Source organism: Drosophila novamexicana, unplaced genomic scaffold (genome assembly GCF_003285875.2).
Source record: "Drosophila novamexicana strain 15010-1031.04,08,12 unplaced genomic scaffold, DnovRS2.1 tig00000485-arrow-pilon, whole genome shotgun sequence".
Taxonomy (NCBI): Eukaryota; Metazoa; Arthropoda; class Insecta; order Diptera; family Drosophilidae; genus Drosophila; species Drosophila novamexicana.
In genome coordinates, this window is record NW_020824808.1 from 810,010 (window position 1) to 832,319 (window position 22,310).

Sequence of the window (22,310 nt, forward strand, 5' to 3'; positions counted from 1 at the left end):
AATTCAATTTAAAGCAAAACAATACTTTTGAAAGTCTGATTTAAATATATTTTAAATTAATAAATAAAATAAAGTGTTGCTACAAGCCCAAGTAGAAAATGCAAATGACTCAGTAGAGCTCACAAACTGAGCTATGTAGTTGGGCCAAATGATGCTGTAGACAAAGCGAAATTAGTTTTGCCTGGCCGTGGGCCAATCAGGGCCAAGAATGCATGTTGCCTAAAATGTGGCAGAAGTTGGGCACTTTATGGCACACTCGGGCATAGACCAACGGCCAAATGAGTCCAGCAATGCAAGAGGGAATCGGAGCGTAGCTGCTCGACCAATTTAAACGCCTGCAGCCTGTTGCGAGCACATTTACAATTGAAGAAGTTGTGTCCAACTGCCTTGATACACACATTATCATGTCTCAATCGGGCGCCGTGCAATTCCATTAATAGTTGGAGTACCGTCTGGCCGGGTCGATACGCATGACCTTGGCCGGGGGGGAGCTTACGCTTAAATGTCCAACAGAAACCGAGCACTTTAACGTGTGGACAAAAAACACAGTGCACAGTGCACAGTGCAGTTAAATGTGAGGCAATCAGGAATTTACGAGCTACCAAAACATCAAATTCATATGAAATCGAAATCAAATAAATGGCCAACATTGAGGCGACAGATTATTGAGGCCAATCTGTGAGTTATTCGTGCTTCTGCAAAATATGGCCATTTTGTATATTTTGCTGGTGGTGATAATTTAATGGGCCATAGCTGAAATTTATGCAACTGCCCGACTAAGTTGCCAATGAAATGTCGCCATCATTTGTGGGCGTCTCTTGAGTGATTGGCCCTCCAGTGCAGATGAGGCCTATGTGAACAATAATAAATGAAAACAAAAAATTGTTTAGCAATCAGTTGGCAAATTCAATGGAGTTTATTCAATTTAAGTCGTCAACAATTTCGCTGCTGACGCCAGAGACCCGGCCAAAAACTGTGCGTCCGCAAGTAAACAAAAACTGAGGTCCTGTTGCCATAAACAGCTTGGCCAACATCAAATTTGGCATGGCTCATAAAAACGCACGGCGTTCAAATTAAACAGGCACGCGCACATTCTCCATTCTGCCTGGCGTTTCCGTTTCCGCCATTTTATTGAAAATAACAGATAGGACAAAGTTAGCCCAAAAATTTGTAATTTATATACGAGATAATAAAGCCATTTGAGCAGGGAAAACTTTATGCTGATTTCAATACCAATATATTATGCTAAGAAGTATAGACAAAAACAATTTGAATTGTTTGCTCCAGTGTTCCTCCCTTTATGAACCAGATTTCTCACATCCATGAACTAGTTTGTCGCTTATTAAATAAATATTTAAAATTACAATTAATTTAAATAATGTAGCGTGCCTAAAATGTAGCAATGTTAATAATAAAACAAGAATTTTATTTATCTAAGCCAGTTTTTTTTTTCTTTTTGATATGGTTCAGATTTCAAATTTCCAATGAGGGCGATTTCATTAACAATATCCTATAGTCAAGGTTAGAATAGAATGGTAACAATTTTTGTTTCAATTTGTATTTTATTCCAAAATAGTATTCACAATTCCTTCATTCACATACGCAATGCACTCAAATTGCAGGCTAAGACTATTCAAAAATCAGTTGGTAATTTTTACATTAAGGATACTTTACAGGTTGCCGTTGAGCAACAGTTTAGATGATGCGATTTGTCACAGCCGACTGCTCCGCAAAGTTGGCCAACCATTTGCTCACTTGCTCCTGGTTAAGCTCCAGCCATTTGATGTTGGCCTTGACCGTTTCCAGTGCCTGTTGACGCGCTGCAGTGCCAGCGCCGGCCTCTGGATTTTTAGCGAAGAACTGTTGCATCTCCTCCAACTTGGTTTGCGTGGCAAAGCGAGCGGTAATGGTGGGAATAAGGCGACCTAAGGTACGCTCATTGATACCATAGCGTTCCACTAGCTTGTCCCAGTTTTCACGCACATAGTCCCAGACGAGGCTCTGACCCACTGGATTGGCGGAAATGTAGCCCAGCAGCGTGAAGTAGTCCTGCCGGCGCACATTGTTCTCGTCCCAAGCCAAATTGATATAGCGCTGCAACAGCCAGGGCACCTTAATAGCTGCTAGCGCGTTCATCAGCTTGAGCTTCTCCTGCGCATCGGGCTCAGTCAGATACAGCTGCCAGACCTGATCCCAGGCGGACTCAGTGTTAACCTGTTGCAGACCGAAGTAGTAGACAACGTCGCGAAAATCGGGATTGGGGCGTGTGTCCGGGCTGGCCAACCACTGGTTAAACAAGGTGGCAGCCTGCTCTAGTGCACTCTCGTATCCAACACCGCAGGCAGCGCTCAGCACCTTGATGCGCAGTTTACTAATAAATATAAAGAAAAGTATAATAAATAACAAATTTAAGTTCAATGTAGTCGCATATACTTTTCCAGATGATCCGTGCCCACGGTAAAGGTAAGCTTCTCTACAATGGGAGACAACAGCTTGCGCGCATATTTCGTAAAGTCCTTATAGGCATTTGTATAGTACACACGATTCTTGAGCGCTGTCAGCGATGCGGTGCCCACGCTCCAGGGCACGTAGTCCTGTTCGTTTTCCAAATATGTGCTCAGCTCCAGCGCAATGGTATAATTCAGCTGAGCCGCGTCTGCCAAAGCATTGGCATCGTTTAACAAATGTGCACGATCCGCCGTGCTAAAGGTTTCACGTGATGCCTTCAGAGCTGACACCAATTCCGTCCACTGCTCCTCGGCATAGTTGACACGATAGTAGCCCACCTGATCCTTGTTCAACTTTACCCAACTGACAGTGCTAGGCAGTGTGATGCTAAGCTCATTGTCGTTATAGTTAAAGATTGTGGTCTTTGGCGTGCTGTCTTCGCTGGTTATGTAGGTGATGGGTATGGACCAGCGATAACTGCGAAAGGAGCAGAAACAGTTGAATAGGTTGCTAATAGAGTGTAAGGCAGTGCACCTACTTGAAGGAAGATGCCTCGACTTCAGCACTATAGTCATCCTGATTGGCTAGGAAACGCTTTTGGGTTAGCTTGCAAACATTGCCATTCTTCACAACTTCAACCACGGGCAGACCCATCTGTTCCGTCCAGGTTTGCATGATTTGCCTGTAAGCTCAGATCAATTAGATTGGTTAAGGAGCAGCTGCAATTGCTGTAATTACTTGACTTCATAGTCGAGACCCTCCTCCTCCTCAATGGCCGTCAAATAATCATCGGTGGTGGCCGTGCTGTAAGTGTGACGACGCAAATAGCGCGCAGTGGCATTCTGCAGTCTTGCCTCGCCAACAAGATTCTCAAGCATGCGCACCAAAGCGGCGCCCTTGGAGTAGGTAATGGTATCAAAGTACTCGGTAATTTCAGCAGGACTCTCAATCGACTTGACAATGGGATGCGAAGCGAGTGTGGCATCAATCTTCAGTACAGGATGCAGCTCCTCAGTCACAAATTGATTCACCTACGTATTGAAGGAGAGTATATAAGCAAGGACACCGACAAGCCAATGAATAAGCAGATCTTACCATATCCCAATCGGGATGCATATGGTGCACTCCCTTATACTCAATGAATGTGGCGAAGCCTTCGTTTAGCCACAGATCATTCCACCAGTTCATGGTAACCAAATTGCCAAACCATTGATGCGCCAGCTCATGGGCGATCACAACAGCGACGCGTTGCTTATTCACGCTGGAACTGGTGCTCGCATCATAGAGCAGTGCCGTTTCACGGAAGGTCACAAGACCCCAGTTCTCCATGGCACCGGATACAAAGTCGGGTATGGCAACCATATCCAGTTTGGGCAGCGGATACGAGATGTTAAAGTAATCTATATAATGCGCAGTAATGCCGGCACCGATCTCCAGCGCGTACTCTGTCTTGCTAACTTGGGCGGGTGGCGCAAACACACGCAGCTCGATATTGGTGTCACCCACGGTGGTTGTGGTGTGCGCAAAGTCCGAGATGACAAAGGCGGCCAGGTAGGTGCTCATGGGCAACGTCTCCTCAAAAGTAACCTCCGTCAAATCGCCGTCAATATACTCGCTCTGCAAAAGAAGCAATTCTAGAGAATGTCTGTGATATGTGGGCTTTAGTGTTTTTCTTACGGCAACTGGCATATTGGATAGCACATGGTAATCATCGCCGCTGGGCCGGGCAATTGTTATGGCAAACTGCGCCTTCAGATGCGGCTCATCGAAGCAGGGGAACGCCTGGCGTGCGTAGGTGGGCTCGAGTTTCGTGCTGGCAATCCATCTGTGAAAAAATTGAGAAATTAGTATAAGAAAAACAACTTTTAAGGTAATTCATAGGGCTGTTGGGTTAATTTAGGTGCATGCATTTGTTAGCTTAAGAAGGTCACAGCTGCGTCTACCTGGTGCGGTTTTTCAGCTTATTGTAGTATGAACTTTGGTACAGCCCCGTTATGCGATCGGCTAGCGAGCCATTAAATTTCAGCTGCAACGTATAGTTGCCCACTTCCAGTGGCTGCTCGAATTCGCTGACAAAGTACTCGTATTCGGGATAGGCGAAGGTGAGCGTTGGTTTGATTTCCGTCAGCGGAGCACCCGAATCATCCAAACGCTGCAGTTGCTCGTGGCTCACATTCAGCTGTTTGACGTGCACGGGTATAAATGCGATAGGGTCCAGCACCTGCAGATTTATGCTTATGTTGCCCGTGTAGCTCTTTGAGTCAAAATCGGGCCTCAAGTGCAAATTATATTTTCGTGCTTTTATCGCTTTGGGCAAACGGAAGCCAAGTTTCTGCAGGACCCGGCTGGCAGCACGTATTTCAGGCGATATGGCGGCCATGGCGTTTGGCTTTTTCGTGGTGGGCACTTGGGTGGTGTGTGCGCGATTATCTGTTTTTTTTTTATGGTTTGTTTTTATCAGTAATTCATGAATTAGTTCAAATTTGTATTTCTTCAACTTATACAAAGTCAGTGCGCCGAACAGCTGTTGCGTTATCGATAACGATAACGATATCAGCGTGGTTTGCTGAGCAAAACGCCTACAGGCAACAAAAAGCTGATTGCTATGAGTGCAGCGGTTGCTTGGCGCGCATTTGCTCAGCATTTGAATTTGCATTGAACAACTTTTAATAAATAAGACATTTGTTTTTCAGCTTAACACAAACCTGAGAGCACGCTCAAAATTGGCTTCGTGGACAATAACTGATCACGATCCACATATATGGTGCGTATTGTGTCATTTATTACGCTCAGCGTACTCCCGCTCGCCTGCTGCTTCTGATGCTCATCAGCAATATTTTTGCCGACATAAACCAGAGCGCCGAGCAGAAAACTGCAGAGCACCAAAAGAAACACACAGAACGCGACCAGAGTGAGGACCGTGTTGCTCGGCGATTTCTTGTGTGCACGATTTGTGTCCTTGATGCGATGATTGTCGTCTGTGGAGAGGCTGCTGCGTGGACGCACGTTTTTCGTCGCGTACATGCCGTTGACTTTTTTCGTTTTTGTTTTTGTGTATAGTATTTGGTTTTTCGATGTTTATGTACTTAGCTGTTGACTAACTAGGCGCTATTTACACTGGTACTGATACATTTAAAATGACTTGGCGATCTATGAAACGGTTAACAAACATTTTACATTAGCTAGAGTGCTAGTGTACATGGATCTGCCTTTCTATTTGAGCTTATTAGATTGATAAACAGTAATTTTTTTAAACAAAGATCAAACTCGATGCTCCAAATTTACAGTGGACATTTGAAATCAATTTTTCGATAACAATCCCACATTTTGTGATATCGATTAATATCGATTTCCTGCTCGGATCTTTTAATGGGCGAACGGCAACTCAGATCAAGTTAAAGAGTATCTCCTAGTCGAATAGAGCAGTCATATTAGCTTAGTTAACTGCGATTGGAAGTTATTGCATTAAACTTTAAAGTAAAACATTTTGTGACATTAAACAATTCCATACTTCGTGATATCGTTAACTATCGATTTACTGCCCGGTTCTTTTAAAACCTGGTTAGAGCGTATCTCCTGGTCTACTAAAACAGCCCTATTAGCTTAATTAGCTACTATTGGAAGATATTACAACTATTTCAATGAAAAGTTTTAATTAATAAGCAATAGTTTACTTATTTTTATTTGATTATTAACTGCATTTCAAGTCTCGAAATGTAGCTCAAAAACTAATTTAAGCTGCGATTGAGTAGTGCGTCGTCGTCTCACGTAATTTGAGCTTATCGTAAACAGACCAAATTACAGACGTTGCTATTATCACATTTTCGACAGCTATTCCCTATAAACAGAGACATAACATTTGTTTGCTTTGCTTTTGTATCTTGTATATCGTTTCCGTCACATTTGACTTGATTTCATTGAGAGTTGATGCGATGTTGTCTCCATTGCAGGATCAATCAAATGTAATCTCTACGCTGTCACGTAATGGAGTTGGTCATTTCGCCTTTTCGGTGTAATTGTAGCGACTTAGGCCAAGTCTTACTTATTTTTGTCGTTGTTGTTGTTGTTATTGTTGTTGTATTGTTGCTGGTAAGCCGCAATGTTGTATTACAAATTTCCAGGTTTATTGCAATTGCAGTAATACGACCACAGGCCACTTTCTATATGGGCGTCGGCGTCGTCGTCTGTGTGATTGACTGATGGTTGGAAAGGTTGTTGGCTTTTTTTCAGATGATTTGCAAGGCAGTTCCCTCTCTCTCTCTCTCTCTCTATATATATATGTATATATATATGTCTCGCTTTGTCTCTCTCTCTGTTTGGGCTTGTGTCATGGGAAATATTAATTTTGCATTGTAATTGTATTGAATTATCCAGAAAATGCAGATGCGGTAGTCAATACTGCTTTATTCATGTTATCTCACATACATAGATGAGCAATAAACCAATAAGCATAAAGTTTATGGTCAAAATGATATTATTAAAACCCGAAAGATTACTCGGGCAAATAAAAATGATTAACTTGTTCACAAACAGCCAACCAATAGGCATTATATCCAGCCTTTGGCAACACTTAAAACACAATTAAGCACATTAAAAGCTTTAAGGTGCTTTGAAAGCTTTTTGCGGAAGCTTTTGTGTTGGAGTCTCAAAAAGTTAAGGCACATATGGGAAATGTTGATGGTAAAAAATTGTTAACATTTTAAATTAATTTCTTGAATTAGAAAAATATTTATCTTATTTTAGAAAAAGCTTTATTTTGTTTAACAACACTAGAGAGTGTTCCTTTCTTTAGAAACAGCTTTTGTTACACTACACTGGTGATTTCCTTCTTTATGCAAGCCAATAAAAAAGTGTCTTAACTTTGAGTTCCCATAATACAGTGCCCACAATTGTGATTTTGAAGTCGTATTGTGTACTCATACTCATTTGTGTACACACTTGAGTAGCTCTGGCCGCAACAAAGTTATTAAGATTCAAATGAAGCTATGCACAATGTGAGCGTGTGCGTTAATTTCGGCAAGTTGTGCGAATGCGAATCTAAAGTGATGAATATTATGAATATGCTAATATCGAGTGAGCTGCACAAATAGTCTGGGGCAGAGGCAAGCGCATGCCAGCTCTGATCCAGCTCATCATTGTGTCGTCTCTCTGACTCTGAAGCCTACGATGATGCAATGCATTGGCGTTGACTCAATTAGGCTGCAGACAAAAGCCACAACAACAACAACGACAAACGGAAAAACAACAATAAAAAAAGAGCATAAACAACAAATGCGGCATAAAAATTGCATGACTACCTTATAAGCCAAACACTTGATGTGGCAGCTGCAAAGTATCTGCGACTGCATAATTTTATACGCCCCATTGTATCTGCATCTTGTACACTCAGAGAAAAAGCCCAAGAACCTAATAGTCAAATCTAGCCAAGCAGCTGCAAGAAGTTCTTTATTGAGGAACTTTTTACAAGCAGAAATACGTGAATACAAGAATGATTTGGTTTTAAGTATTTTGTGCTTCTTCCAATTTCCGTACTTAATTTAAGAATATTCAAGAATACTTCGTTCTCAAGTTTTTAGGACATTTGATTTATCTTCAAATATAAAATAGTTTTCTTTTCCTCATTTGGTTTCGTTGAGTGTAGATCTAAGCTTGGTTACTCATCAAGCTCGAGGAAAATGTCAAATGGCAGAACAGTTATGCCGCCTTGTTAATGAATGTGGCATGAAGTCAAATACGTTTACATTTCCATTTAATTAAATTCACGAACTCAAGTTGATTGCACTCGCAGAATGTTATTGTTATTAAGAATAATTTTCGTTTTTTTGAAACGTTCAGTGAGTTTTTTTTTTTCAACTTGATAACTTTCCCAAATAAATAATTAAATGCAAAGTGCGCCCCACAAATGCCCAAAAAGTGAGTCGCGGCCACATAACAATTGCCCAAGCCCAGGCCCAAGCCCTGGCCCAAGCCCAGGCCCATTGATAGCTCTCTGATTGGGTCACTGTGACGCATGGAGGGCCCCCAATACGTGACTGCAATTGAAAATACGCTCAGACACATATATGATAAGTATTTCAAACGCACACCCGAAAGTTAAAAATGAAAAAATAGGAAAATCAAAACAAAGCGAGAAAGAAAGTTATCTTCGGCACGCCGAAATCCTTATACCCTTGCAGACCGAAAATTTTCATAATGTTGTGCTCGTATTTAAAAGCACAGGGAAAATAGCTAATGCCGAGTAAGGTTAAGATATCTTGTAAAACTAAAAATTGTTTATACAAGACCAATCGTGCCTATGGCAGATATATAATATGTTGGTACGAAGCAGCCGAATCCGAAAGAGGGACGTGTGTCAAGTTTCATGATGATAGCTTTAAAACAAGAACAGCCGGACGAACGGAAATGGCTATATCGACTCGGCTGTTAATATTGATCAAGAATATATATAGCTTATCGGGTCGGCGATTTCTCCTTCTATGCGTTACACAGTTTGAGACAAAATTATAATACTCTCTGCAAGGGTATAAAATCGAAGAAATGCTTGCAACCGTTTGCCTGTTTTGCACAATAATTAAATAGTATTCGATTTTTTTACACGTTACATAAAAATTAATTATAACACTATTGAAACGAAAGAAACTAGTTTAATATATGTATATCTGCATGATATACCTTAAAGCTACATACGTATATGCCTTTCTTATGTACGGTAGTATATTTTATGAGTTAACAAAAAAGGCTAAAGACTACAAAAGTAATTATTCCTTTGGTACACATCATTTATTATTATAAGTATGCATTACTTTGTTTATAAGTACTCTAATGTACACAATATAGGTACACGATGTAGGTTTATATCAACCCAATTGGTCCTGTTCTTCATTCAGGACATCACTTGATCTACTCATTTACTATTCTAAGATCTGTAATACCCTTTCATCTCTCAGCCTCATAATCATAATCTTCTTTAATCTCTACTAATTAAATTATTTGTTCGTTTTTTCGAAAAACCATTTATTGATCTTTATATTTGTTTTACAAGCATACTCTCCCTTATCTACATTTCACTATATTGAAAAATGTGTTTCTTGGATTATTCTGACTGCTTTCACATGCATTCTGAATGAATGTGAGAAACTTTTGATTGAAGAATTAGTTTTCACAAATGCAAATTAATCAAAAACTGAGCTCTCAGACACATGCTCGAGTATAATTTGGCTATTTATCAAAAAATGCTGACCTTCATTTTTTGCCAAACTTCAAAGAAGTGAAAGAAATTTAAATAGATCGACTGACAGTTGGCCCAAAGGCGTCAAAGTGAAATGGGAAAGGAAAGGAAAGGAAAAGAAAAGAAATCAGTGCCAATGAAAACGAAAAAGGTTTGAATAAAGCGCGTTGCCCGAACTTCTCAGAACCAAAACATAACAAAAACATGAAAACCCAGCAAAAAGAAGTTTGTAAGAAAACCAGAGTCAACTGCGACAAGAAACGGAAACAACATTAAAGTCGATGTCGACCCATTTCGTTTGAGCTTTTGAGGAAAGTATTTCTTTTTTTTTCTTTCTAGATAAACGAGCAGCAGCTTCTGGCAGCTATTCAAGCGCTTGGCCGCAGCTTGTAAATGTAAACACAAGACAGAAGCGAGGCGAAGTCGCAGTCGCAGTCGCAGTCGCTGTCGTCGTCGACGTCGACGTCGTGTATTGGCCGATTTTAAGGCCAAGAACTTGCGCGGCAAGTGAACTATGAGAGAGGCTGAGCAGAAGCCTGTTTGCCGGCTAGCTCTGAGTAGAAGGGGCGGCCAAGGGGGCGCAAACGCAGTTGCAACCTGTTTTGCGTGCGTGAAACTTCTGCTGCCGCTTGCGTTTATATTTATTGTGTTTATTGTTGAAAGTCAAAGTTGGCATAGAATTCAATGGCCGCATTTGTGTTATATTATTATTATTATTATTATTATTATGAAAACGTATTAAAATAAGTTTTCGCCTCACTGCGCTCAATTAGTCATATAATGGCACATTGCCCTCGCCTGGACAATGACAACAACAACAACAACAAAAACTGTTCGGTACCTAGAAATAAAAATCACTTAAACGGTATTCATTCGCATTATTTGCACGAATACACACATACATTTGTATGTATGTAAGATGTACATATGGATATCTATTACACAGACGCTCATAATTCGCACTTAACAGTTGGTTGGCTAATTTTTGTGGGCATTGCGCTTTGCGCAGCTCTACTTGATTTACAGTTAGACAGTGTGACAGCAGATTTTTTTTCTTAATTATTAACCATGCCCAACCAATAACAGCTCTATTTAATAACGGCACTCGGCTTAAGCTGTTGCTTTACTTAATTCAAATCGATGCCGCGCACGTTTCACATTCGCACGAGCGCGCGAGAGGACGAGCGAGCGAGAGGGCGAGAGTAGAGATCGGAGCTCGTTGAAGCGATGCGCATTGACAAACGACAACCGTCGCGCTCAGCTTTGGAATTACAACTAAAAGTCGGCTGTCAAAGCTGCGGCCGCGTGCAAGCTTTCCCGAAAGCTTTGCTCAGCTCAGCTGAGACCGGCTTATTTATTGAGCACACACCAGTTCATTAAGCACCAAGCAGTCAGAGGAGTAAATACGCTCACGAGCTTTTACTCAACGTAGTTTAGTTAGGATTTTAGGCGCGTAGTTGGTTTTTTAAAATCTAATTTCTGAACTAAATGCCTCAATACACTCACCTCTTATTGCCATCCGCATCCGTATAGCTGCTCCTGTAGGCACCATATAGATTGTCCAAATTGCAGTCAAAGCTAGCGGACAGCGTATAGGCCTTGTTCATGCTCAGCACCTCCTTCAGCTCGATGATCAGAAGCTCTCGCGTATCATCCAAATAATATTTGTCGATGGCGATGCGCATGCGCGCCATCATATTCAAAATACTAATGCCATGCACATTCAGATCCTTGGCGTGCAGCACTATCAAGTTTGTCACTGCGTCCAGCTGGAACTGTATGGAGACGGTGCCCTCACAGGTTCCAGTCTCCAGATCGGGATGCATATAGAGTCGATAGCGTATGGGCCTCAGCTCAGTCGGCAGCCGATATACAATCTAGTTGCAGTTGTAAAGATTAGGTGAATATACATAAATGATAACAAGGAAGTCGTTAAAATACGATAAGGCACGCGATAAAGAACATTATTATTGGTCGCTATCTTAACTAACTGGACTGAGTCCGCCACAATAATATCTGACGCATATATCCCGTAAGTATTCTTGTCTTTATTAGTAAACCATATCTGGGAACAGTTTGTTAAATAGTTCAGAATTCGCTGCGCAAGTGCGCCTCAAACTGTTCTGTTGGATCGGACAGCACATTGGTCTGTATATAATCCTCCAGCACATCGAGTTTCTCTCGGGCCTCCGACAGCTGCAGCATAAGATTGTCCCTGTGCACCACAACAATGACCAGTGCCACGGCCAGGCAAGTGGACAGCAGGCCAAAGAAAATGGCCACACGCTCCGCTGTGATATTATCTAACGGATATAACTGCAAGCTTTAGCCCAGAAATTTCTCGGTATTGACCATGCCTCACCCTTTAGATTCGCCATTAATCTGCCCATTTTAAGTTACCAATTTGTACGAAGGCTGCAACCAAACTGACCGCTGGTCAACGCGCAGCGTTTTTTTTGGCAAGATAAAAAAAAACTGGGCAAAAACCCAAGCCGATAATCGACCCCAGAAAAAAAACCTAAAGGCCTATATGGTATGATAATATGTGAATTGGTGCTAATGCCGCCTTTACGGCACAATGACTGGGGCTATAAATAAGACAAGGTACATACCTCTTCGGGATTGGGCAGTCCGGTGGGCAGAGTGGGGTAGATGGGATTCGGATTGGCAGACGTCGAGCTGGGCGTAGTGTTGCCTTGGGTGGTGCCGCCACTGGGCGTGGTGCCGCCACTGGGCGTGGTACCGCCACTGGGCGTGGTTACGCCACCTGGAGTGGTGCCGGCACCTGGTGTTGAGTCGCCCGGAGATGTACCTGGGGAGGTGCCACCGCTGGGTGTTGTAACTCCCGACGTGGTGCCCACGGTGGGACTGGCTGTGGTTGTACTAGAAATGAGCACCTCCAGCTTATCCATGGCATCTTGTAGATCATTCTCCAGATTAGCGTTCTCCACGGCCAACACAATTGTGGCCACACAAAAGGCTGTTGTGGTCAGGCCCAAGCAAATGGCCACCGCCTTGACCGTTAGCCCTGATCGAAAATGGATTATAAATTCCATATATATCATTTTTATAGCAGTTGTAACACTCACAGGCAACCATTTTTTTATGTAATATAAAGTCCTTGCTCTAGGATTCGCGCTCTTGCCAAATCACTTGCACTGTGCAGCGCGTTTGGACTCAAACTAACTGGAAAAGTCGCATCTGAAAAACAATTTGGACTCGATTAACAGATTATTGATATCTGGCCAATTGGGCTGGGCCATAGTTAACGATATGGGGCTAGTGCGATATCATTATAATGGGGGGCTCTTAACTTTATTTTGTCCAATATATCCATATATCCGACGTGGCCGGTCTGATTCGGAGTTGGGTTTACGAGTATGACAGGCATTTTTTATCGTAGCTATCGAAGTGCCTGTGCCTGGTTTTTTTAGGGCCATAAAAATCGCCACTCGGATGTGTAAAATAAAATGCATACTTTATATTTACGACTTGATTTTGGTCTACTTTATTGTTATATTTCTTGGCCATTCGCCTTATTATGCAAGTAATTGAGGAAATATTCCACGGAACGGAATTTATTGAATATGGGAAATTTGTGGTCAAATTTTTACAATGGGATTTTAGAGGTCAATGGGGCGGCCGTACCGCTCAGCCAGCTGGCAATGTCGTCGGAGTTCTCCTTAAGCCAATTAATATTGTATTTGATTGTCTCCACAGCCTGCTGCCTGGAACTGGCACCCGCTCCGGAGTCTGGATACTTGGTGTAGAACTCCTGCACCTCATCCAGCTTTATCTCGCTGGCAAATCGGCTCGTTATGCTGGTTATCAGCTTGCCCAGATTGCGATCATTAAGGCCAAATCGATTGATGAGCTGTGGCCACTGCTCGCGATAGTAGTCCCAGACAATGGGCTGACCCACCGGATTGGCGGCGATGTTCTGCACACAGGTGAAATAGTCCTGGGAGCGCACAATGCTCTCATCTGTGGCCAGCTCGAGGAAGCGGTAGAGCAGCTGACTATCCTGCACAGCCGACAGGCCGTACATTAGCTTCGATTTCTCGCTGGCATCGGACTCGGCCTTGAACAGCTCCAGCAGCTGCTCCCAGCTGGCCTCGCTGCTCGTCTGCTGCATGCCATAGTAGTAGACCAGCTCGCGCAGATCGGGCGCTGGGCGATTGGCGGCGGTTGGCTCGTTTAGCCACTTGGTGAAAAGCTCCTCGGCTTGCTGCAGGCAATCTTCCACGCCCAAGGCACAGGCTGCACCCAGCACAGAAACACGGAGGCGGCTAAGGGAAGAGCGAGTTAGAGTAGCTTGCAGCCAGCTGGGATATATCCCATATATATTTAGTATGATTCTCACTCACTTGCCCAAATGGTTGTCCTTGTCGACTGTCCAGCCGACCTCCTTGTAGACATTGGTCAGCAGCGTGCGCGCATAGCTCAAATAGGAGACATAGCTCTCGGTGAACATGAGGTTCCTTCTGAGCGTCAGCAGCTTGGAGGTGGCCACATACCAGGGCACAAAGTCCGTCTCCTGCGCCAGGTAGGCGGTCATCTCCAGCGGCACGCTGTACGACAACTGGCTGGCATCGGCCAGGGCGAAAGCATCGTCTAGCAGATGTGCACGATCCGCAATATCGAAACGCGTTGGTTGCTCCACCAGCTCCTGGATGAGCTGCTGCCAAATGCTGGACTCATAGTTGACGCGATAGTAGCCAAGCTGATGGGAATTCAGTTTGAGCCATTTAACATCCGTGGTGACAGGCACGTCCGCCTCATCCTGATCATATTCGAATAATGAGCTGTGCACCTCGTTGCTCTCCGACGTGTCCAGGAAATAGGTTATGGCCACACTCCACCTATAGCCAAATTCAGTGGACTCTACCGCCTCCTCATAGCTGGCCTTGTTCGAGAGGAAACGCTGTTGGCTAATGATGAAGCTGGTTTCGCTTGCGCGCCGCACGTTGAGCACCGGATAGCCCATCTGCTCCGTCCAGGTGCGCATAAATTGCTTCACATTGAAGGCGCTGACCTGAGCGGCCACCTCCGTAAGGAAGTCATCGGTGACAGTGTTGGCGTACTGAAATTTGGTTAAATAGCTGGTGACCGCCAGCTCGAACTTGTCGGCGCCGACAACGGACTCCAGCATGCGCAGCACAGAGCCCGCCTTCTCGTAGCTGATGGTATCGAATATGGCCGTGATTTCATCCGGAGATTCGACTTTCTGTACAATGGGATGCGAGGAGAGCTTGGCATCGAACAAGAGCACCGGATGCAGTGCCATTATTTGAAATTGTTCCAGCTAAAGGAGAATAAAGAGAATGCGAATAAGATGGACTGTTCGATATGAGTCCCTGAGCTCGAGCTTACCATGCCCCAATCTGGATGCACTGCATGCACGCCCTTGTACTGCATAAAGCGTGCGAAACCCTCGTTTAGCCACAAATCATTCCACCACTTCATGGTGACCAGATTGCCAAACCATTGATGGGTAATCTCATGAGCCAACACACCGGCTATGGACTGTTTATTAAGCGTGGAGCTGTAGTCCTCATCGTAGAGCAGCGCAGTCTCCCTGTAGGTGACCAGGCCCCAGTGCTCCATGGCATTGGAGGCAAAGTCCGGTATGGCAGCCATGTCCAGCTTGGGTAGTGGATATTCGACATTAAAGTACTGTATGTAATATTCGGTGACGGCTGTGCCAAATTCCAACGCGTATTTCACTTTATTCAGCTGATGGGGCGTGGCAAAGGCGCGCATCGAGAAATCATTGCCAATGCCATTCGCATTCACCGTGCTCGACTCCGAGTCAAAATCGGAGACAATGATGCAGGCCAAATAGGTGCTCATGGCCACACTGGTCTGAAAGGTGGCCATCGTGTTCTCGCCCAGATTTGTCGTCTCCTGCATTAAATAAGATGAACTCCAGGCTCGAAGAAAAAGAAAACAATGCTATCCACACACGTTCACCTACCGTTTGATCCATGTTGGAGAGAGCGTGGTAGGAACCGGAACTGGGATGCACCACGCTGATGGCATACGTGGCCTTTAGGGCGGGCTCATCGAAGCAGGGAAAAGCCTGTCTCGCATAGGTGGGCTCAAATTTGGTGGTTGCAATTTCGCTGCACGAGAGAGAGAGTGTGTGTGTGTAATGTGTGGCATGCTTTTAGGCTGTGACACAATGAAGCCCAGAGGCCCGCGCTCTACTCACCGAAGCTGACCGGCTGGCGTTGTATAGCTGCTGCTGTAGAGCCCAACCAGCTTGTTGATCGACTGACCCTCGAACACGATGCCCAGCGTGATGACCGCATCCACGGGCAGCTGCTCTTGCATATTGATGATGAGAAACTCGCGCACCTCGTCCAGCTCATGGCTCTCCAGCTCCCGATTCTCCACATAAACGCTGGTTATGTTTAATTTGTGGGAATGCAAAACGATTTGGTTGGTCGCCTCTAGCACTTTTATTTTGATTTTCTCTTGGCCCGTAAAGGTGCCCGCTTCCAAATCGGGATGCAGATACAGATCATAATGCTGGGGCTCGAGTGCCGTTGGCAAGCGATAATCAATCTGCTTGGACAGAGTATGCTGATAAGCTAACCGACCCGCTTTTAAGCATTAACACACACACACACACGGACACTTACCTCCTCTAGAGTCTGACGCTTCTGACGGTTACTGTCCACTGCAAGCTGCGATCCATTAAGCGCCTCGTACATGTCAATCTTTTCGCGCATATCCCGCAAATCCGCCTCCAGCTGGTTGCGCTGCACAGCGACCACAATTGTGGCCGCCGCAAAGGCCGCAACGGCCCAAAACAGAGCCACCCGTAAACAATTGCCGTGCAGAAACATCTTAGCGGCTCGGACGACGGCAGCTAACTGAAGAAATTGGCGACACTTTAGCCATATTCATAATAGAGCCAACCGATTGTAGCCATATTTTTGAAGCTCATTTTTAATAATGGGCACTTGAGTCACTTTATGGCCAACATCGCCGATAATGCGCGTACAACTAGAACTAAAAGCGATTTGCCGTCCATTTGCTGCTGCCCCACCTGATAGCTAACATAGTTAATGGAGCAGCAGAGATCGCTCAGCGATGACAAACTGAGTCGCAAGCAATATAATTATTTCGACACTTATCGAGCTGTTACACTCTACCCTCATACCACATGGGGCAAGGGGTGGGCCTATTGGGCTTGTGCTGTGTACAATTCAACCAATTCCATTTGCATATTTTGGCTTGTGTCTGTCCAAGTGCCACGCCCACTGGCAGCTTTGATAATCGGTAACGTGTAAATGTCACACAGATACGCTACCAACGACATGTCAAATAGATAACATAAAAAACATGTTTTTAATGACCTGATAACCAACGAGTTACAAGATTCGACATGTAGCTTCTAGTATAGTATGTACTTTCATTCTGGGGCCAAGCAAATTGTTGGTATGGATGTGAGGTCTAATTGTGGGCTCCAAAAATTCCCCAGGGGAAAAAACTTACTTTATCTTTAATTTGTTTTTATTAAGTCCTATATTTCTTTACCCAATAAATGGGTAAGAAAAAGTAAAAAGCTAAGGCACTTGCTGTTAATAGAGAAAGGTTGAGAGTATGCCCTAGTCGGGCACCCCCCACTAGAGCAGCCTTGCTTGTTTTTTTGTTCAAGAAACGTTTAATCTTTATTTTACGTATACGCAACGTGTATTTTCTTATTATGGCAATTCGATGAGCACGATACTGTGACATTTTTGCGGTGTTCCGTTAGCCCCCTTGGTCAGCTGCCTGCCCTAGTGCAGTCGCTGCTCCTGCGTGTCCAGCCAGGCGTCGACACTTTCGAGATTTTCGGCCAGCCAGACAATATTATTTTTGACCGTCTCCAGTGCACGGACGCGTGCTGCTGTGCCCGCGCCAGCTTCTGGATACTTGGCAAAGAACTGCTCCATCTCCTCGAGTTTCGTTTGGGTGTGGAAACGAGCCGTTATCGAAGGTATCAGATTGCCCAGATATCGTTCGTTCAGACCGAAGCGTTCCACCAGCTGCAGCCAGTTCTCGCGCACATAGTCCCACACGAGCGGCTCACCCATGGGATTGGCCGAGATATAGGTTAGGCAGGTGAAGTAGTCCTGACCACGCACATACTCTTCGTTCCAGGCCAGATCAATGTAACGCTGCAGCAGCCAAGGCTCCTGTATGGCGGCCAGGCCATACATAAGCTTCGATTTCTCGCTGGCGTCGGCCTCGTTGATGAAGAGCTGCCAAACGGTTTCCCAAATCTCCTGATTGCCCGCCGACTGCATGCCATAGTAGTAGACCGTCTCGCGCACATCGGGACTGGGACGCTCATCGGGCGTGGCCAGCCAGTTCTTGAACTGCTGACCGCCTTCAGTCAGGCAGGACTCGAGACCCAAGGAGCAGGCGGCGCTCAAGGCGGTCACTCGCAGACGGCTGAAGAGAGAAAACAAACGAGGAAAGAGAATCCGAGTTAGATAAATTGTAGTAGAGCAACAAAAGAAAACAAACAATCAAATTAGAAACGATATAGTCAAGGGTGCACGACTGCGAAATACCCTGTACACTGCTTTTAACTGATGTGACGATATTTTTCAATGGTGAAACATTCTCGCCTGTTTATATCCCAAAATTAGTATATCTAGGTTTTAAGATCGAAATTGATCGATTTCCGATACATGTCAGTAGTTATCCATTACTTAAAATAAAATTTAACATATTGTAGTTCTTAAAAGCTTCGATATTTATATCGTAGACCTATCAAGAAAATGTAGTCCTTATAACCTACAACTCAAATGTATGTCTTAAATCAATTTATTTAGACTCAGCCCGACTTCATGATCAATTATATTTTATAGGTATGTTCCACAATGAAAACTCTAAAAACAGATACTCCTGTTAGTCGGGCACCGCTTTTATGCGGACATTAGCTCTTAAGCCATTATAGATCTTTTCAGTTCACTTGCCGCTATTGGGCGGACGCTCCTTTTGGTCGCTGTTCGCCCAAGATTGTTTTCACTATACTACAGTGCTGCACCACAGTAAAAACTAGGCAATTACTTTAGGCTAAAACTAACGGACACTTCTTTTAGGCTTCTCTGACTCTAGTCCGGCTTCAACTATTCCTCCTCTATTAGGCAAGCTCTCCTCTAAAGCAGACACCATTCACCCGACGGTCACGATCGGAGCAGCTTTCTTTTGCCTGTCATAAATTGTTAAAAATTTCCATTGCCAGAGAAAACCCCGTGGGATTCCCCGTGTGCTTAGCTTTTAACAAATCGCCACATACTTATCCAAATGATCCTCGCCCACAGTCCAGGTGAGGGACGTGTAAATGGGCTCAATCAGAGCTGTGGCATATTTCTTGTACTTGACATAGCTGCTGGTGTAGAACAGGGTCCGCTTCAGGGATGTCAGCTTGGAGGCAGCCACGCTCCATGGCACATAATCAAGCTCCTTAGCCAAATACTTGGTCATGTCGAAGGCAATCTCATAGGGCAGCTGCGTGGCATCGGCCAGGGCAAAGGCATCGTTGAGCAGGGAGGCACGGTCACCAGCGCTGAATGCGTCCGGCTTGGCGACCATCTGATTGGCCAGCGCCTGCCACAGGGACTGATCGTAGTTGACGCGATAATAGCCAACCTGATCGTGATTAAACTTGATCCAATCCACAGCGCTGGGCAGAGTAATGGTGACTGTATATAGATTGATTTGATAGTGATCATTATGGTTTGGTATGGACTGGAATATAGATGCCGGCACTTACTTTCGCTCTGATCGTGATAAAACCAGGCGCGCTGCACCGTGGCATCTGCGCTGGTGGTATATGTGATGGGTATGGACCAGCGATAGCTGCAATAATAATAGATAATATATGTGTGAACATTTCAATCTGATAATCCAGACAGTAAACAAATAAAGATAAGGCAATAAATAGCTGGGCAACTTACTCGAATTCCGAGTACTCGTGCACTGCATCATAGTCATTCGGATTGGCCAAGAAACGCTTCTGCGTTAATTTGTATTCCGTGTCCGAGACCTTGGTGATCGTGACCGCCGGCAGACCCATCTACAACGAATTGGGTTAAATGTCTATGCAAATCTGGCGGGCATGCTGCACAAAGCGATCTACTTCACCTGCACTGTCCAAGTGAGCATTATATCAGACACATTGTACTCCAGACCCAATTTATCAATCTCCGCAAAGAAGTTGTCTGTAACGGCGTTCTCGTATTTGTATTCATTTAGATAATTGGTAACCGCTGTGCGAAAGATTGTCTCGCCCAGAAAATCTTCCAACATGCGCACCAGAGAGGAGCCTTTGGAATACGTAATGGTGTCAAAGATTTCCGTTATCTGATCGGGATTCTCAACCTTCTGAATGATGGGATGCGAGCCCAGAGTACCATCCAGAGTAAGCACTGAATGCAAAGTGCTGACGATAAACTGATCTCGCTGTAAAATAAAAAAATATATATTAATTAAATTGTACATAAATAAATAAAAATAATATTTAATAAAATAAAATAATTAAGGGTGGCCTAGTCGGAGGTGCCTGATTAGGGGAAGAACTTTTTTCCACTAGCACCAAATGCCTTAGTTTCACACTTTTCATTACCTTTTTAATGGACAAGGGCAAGGACAAGGACAAGGTATGAAAAAAAATTTTAAAAAATGTATTTCACATTGCCGGTTTTAAGCCCGTGACTACCTTCATCCGACATGAAATATACTTCTGTTTATAACCTACTAGAAGCTACTGCCATGGTGAAAAAAACAAAGAGATTTGCGCAAAATAGAGGATCTCGATATCGACTTATATTGCCTTATATTGTTTGGGAACGAGGCGAGTTATCGATTATCGGAAACAAACTTTTACTGCGCGGGCACTAGGAGGGCCTATTTGAAGTCTGTAGCTCTTATAGCTTCTGTGATCATATAGTTCATACGGACTGCCGAACATGGCAATATCAACTAGACTGTTGATGCTGATCAAGAATATTTATATGGGTAGCATCCTCAGATGCTGTCTTTTGCCTGCTATATAAACCTTTGCACCGCTATAATATTTTTAACCATTTTCAATGATTTCAGGGTATAATAAATAAAATAATAATAAAGAAACTGTATGTATATATAAAATAAATTTATGGCCCGACTTTATGGATCGACTTACCATGTGCCATTCGGGAAAGACGGCATCCACGCCGAGATACTCAATGAAGCTAGCAAAGCCCTCGTTTAGCCATAAATCATTCCACCAATGCATAGTAACTGATAGCAGGAAAAATCGAAAAAAATATATATATGTATATCAGTTGGGTTAATCCTCCTTATCAGTGGAGGGGACATACCTAAGTTTCCGAACCACATGTGCGCAAACTCGTGCGCTATCACGCTGGCGATGCGCTGCTTATTCACAGTGGAGCTGGTGGCCTCCTCGTAGAGGAGCGATGTCTCCCGATATGTGACCAGACCCCAGTGCTCCATGGCACCGGACACGAAATCGGGTATGGCCGCCATATCTAGCTTGGGCAGCGGATACTCAATTTGGAAGTAATCAATATAGTACTCGATGACGCCCTTGCCCACTGTTAGTGCAAAGTCAACCTTGTCGATCTGCTCGGGCGTGGCATAGACCCCCATGTCGAAGGCCTCGCCAATGCCCTTGGTATCAATCTGCACCGTTTTGGCGTCAAAGTCGGAGACAATGAAGCACGCCAGATATGTGCTCATGGGCACGCTCTTGGCGAACCTGACCTCCGTGTAGGTGCCCTTGTCCAGTTCCGATTCCTGGTTCATGTTGGAGAGCGCATGATAATTGTCGCCCGTCGGATGCACCAAAGTGATCTCAAAGGTGGCCTTCAGAGCGGGCTCATCGAAACAGGGGAACGCCTGACGAGCGTAGGTTGGCTCAAACTTGGAGGTGGCTATCCATTTGCGGCTCTCATCGGCCTTCACATACGAGGAGCTGTACAGACCCACAATTTTGCTGGCCATATTACCGGAGAATTCGATATTGAGCAGCACGAAGGCGCCCGCGGTCAGTTTCGTATTCAAATTGATAATGAGGAATTCCCGAACGGTATCAAATGTGTGATCTGTGACCAAAATGGTGGCCTCATCCGATTGGAAGACATGCACTCCATTGATCTCCAGATAAAGTGAATGCAGTATTATCTGGTCCGTGGCCTCGTTGACGGTTATGTTGATTGTCTCCTCGCCAGTAAAAGTGCCCGTATCAATGTTTGGATACAAATAGAGATCATAATTGTTGGGTACCAAGGCGCTTGGCAGGCGATAGTCAATCTGTTCCGGCGCCGCAGTTGTGCCCGGCTCCGGAGTTGGGCCCGCACTGGTGCTCGACGGCGCCGCCGTGCTGGACGCCAGGCCCGCCTCGAGCAGATCGAGCTTATCCTGTGCGTCGCGCAAATCGGCTATCAAGTTCGCCTTCTGCACGGCCAGCACAATTGTGGACACGGTAAACGCCGTCAGCGCGACGCCCAGAAAAATACTAATCAATTTAGCGGTTATAATCATTTTCGTTTGCGGCCTCAATCCAAAACCGGCGACATCTGAATCGCAACTAAGCGCCCAGCAGGGACGCACAATGATAGGTAGC

At 44.5% G+C, this 22,310-nt stretch overlaps 3 protein-coding genes across 3 annotated transcripts; all 3 read right to left on the minus strand.

The window, feature by feature from the left end:
- Positions 1-1,542: 1,542 nt before the first annotated feature.
- LOC115761468 lies at positions 1,543-22,253 on the minus strand. The gene is made up of 23 exons (XM_030703234.1): positions 21,043-22,253; positions 20,865-20,962; positions 19,826-20,143; positions 19,639-19,757; positions 19,455-19,540; positions 18,978-19,383; positions 17,470-18,124; positions 16,324-16,557; positions 15,891-16,246; positions 15,654-15,801; positions 15,050-15,583; positions 14,044-14,981; positions 13,325-13,965; positions 12,864-12,877; positions 12,766-12,802; positions 12,289-12,704; positions 11,183-11,553; positions 4,126-4,273; positions 3,544-4,065; positions 3,187-3,479; positions 2,987-3,130; positions 2,434-2,925; positions 1,543-2,371 (listed from the first exon to the last, which is right to left on the minus strand). Exons 1-23 carry the CDS (start codon positions 22,226-22,228, stop codon positions 1,696-1,698), a joined length of 8,832 nt encoding a protein of 2,943 aa, XP_030559094.1. The 5' UTR covers positions 22,229-22,253; the 3' UTR covers positions 1,543-1,695.
- Positions 11,765-12,070, minus strand: LOC115761231. Its single transcript, XM_030702923.1, has 2 exons — positions 12,039-12,070; positions 11,765-11,979 (listed from the first exon to the last, which is right to left on the minus strand). The coding sequence occupies exons 1-2, from the start codon at positions 12,064-12,066 to the stop codon at positions 11,765-11,767; spliced, it is 243 nt and encodes an 80-aa protein (XP_030558783.1). The 5' UTR covers positions 12,067-12,070.
- On the minus strand, positions 13,179-16,530 carry LOC115761762 (glutamyl aminopeptidase-like). Its single transcript, XM_030703669.1, has 6 exons — positions 16,324-16,530; positions 15,891-16,246; positions 15,654-15,801; positions 15,050-15,583; positions 14,044-14,981; positions 13,179-13,965 (listed from the first exon to the last, which is right to left on the minus strand). Exons 1-6 carry the CDS (start codon positions 16,528-16,530, stop codon positions 13,287-13,289), a joined length of 2,862 nt encoding a protein of 953 aa, XP_030559529.1. The 3' UTR covers positions 13,179-13,286.
- Positions 22,254-22,310: the final 57 nt, after the last annotated feature.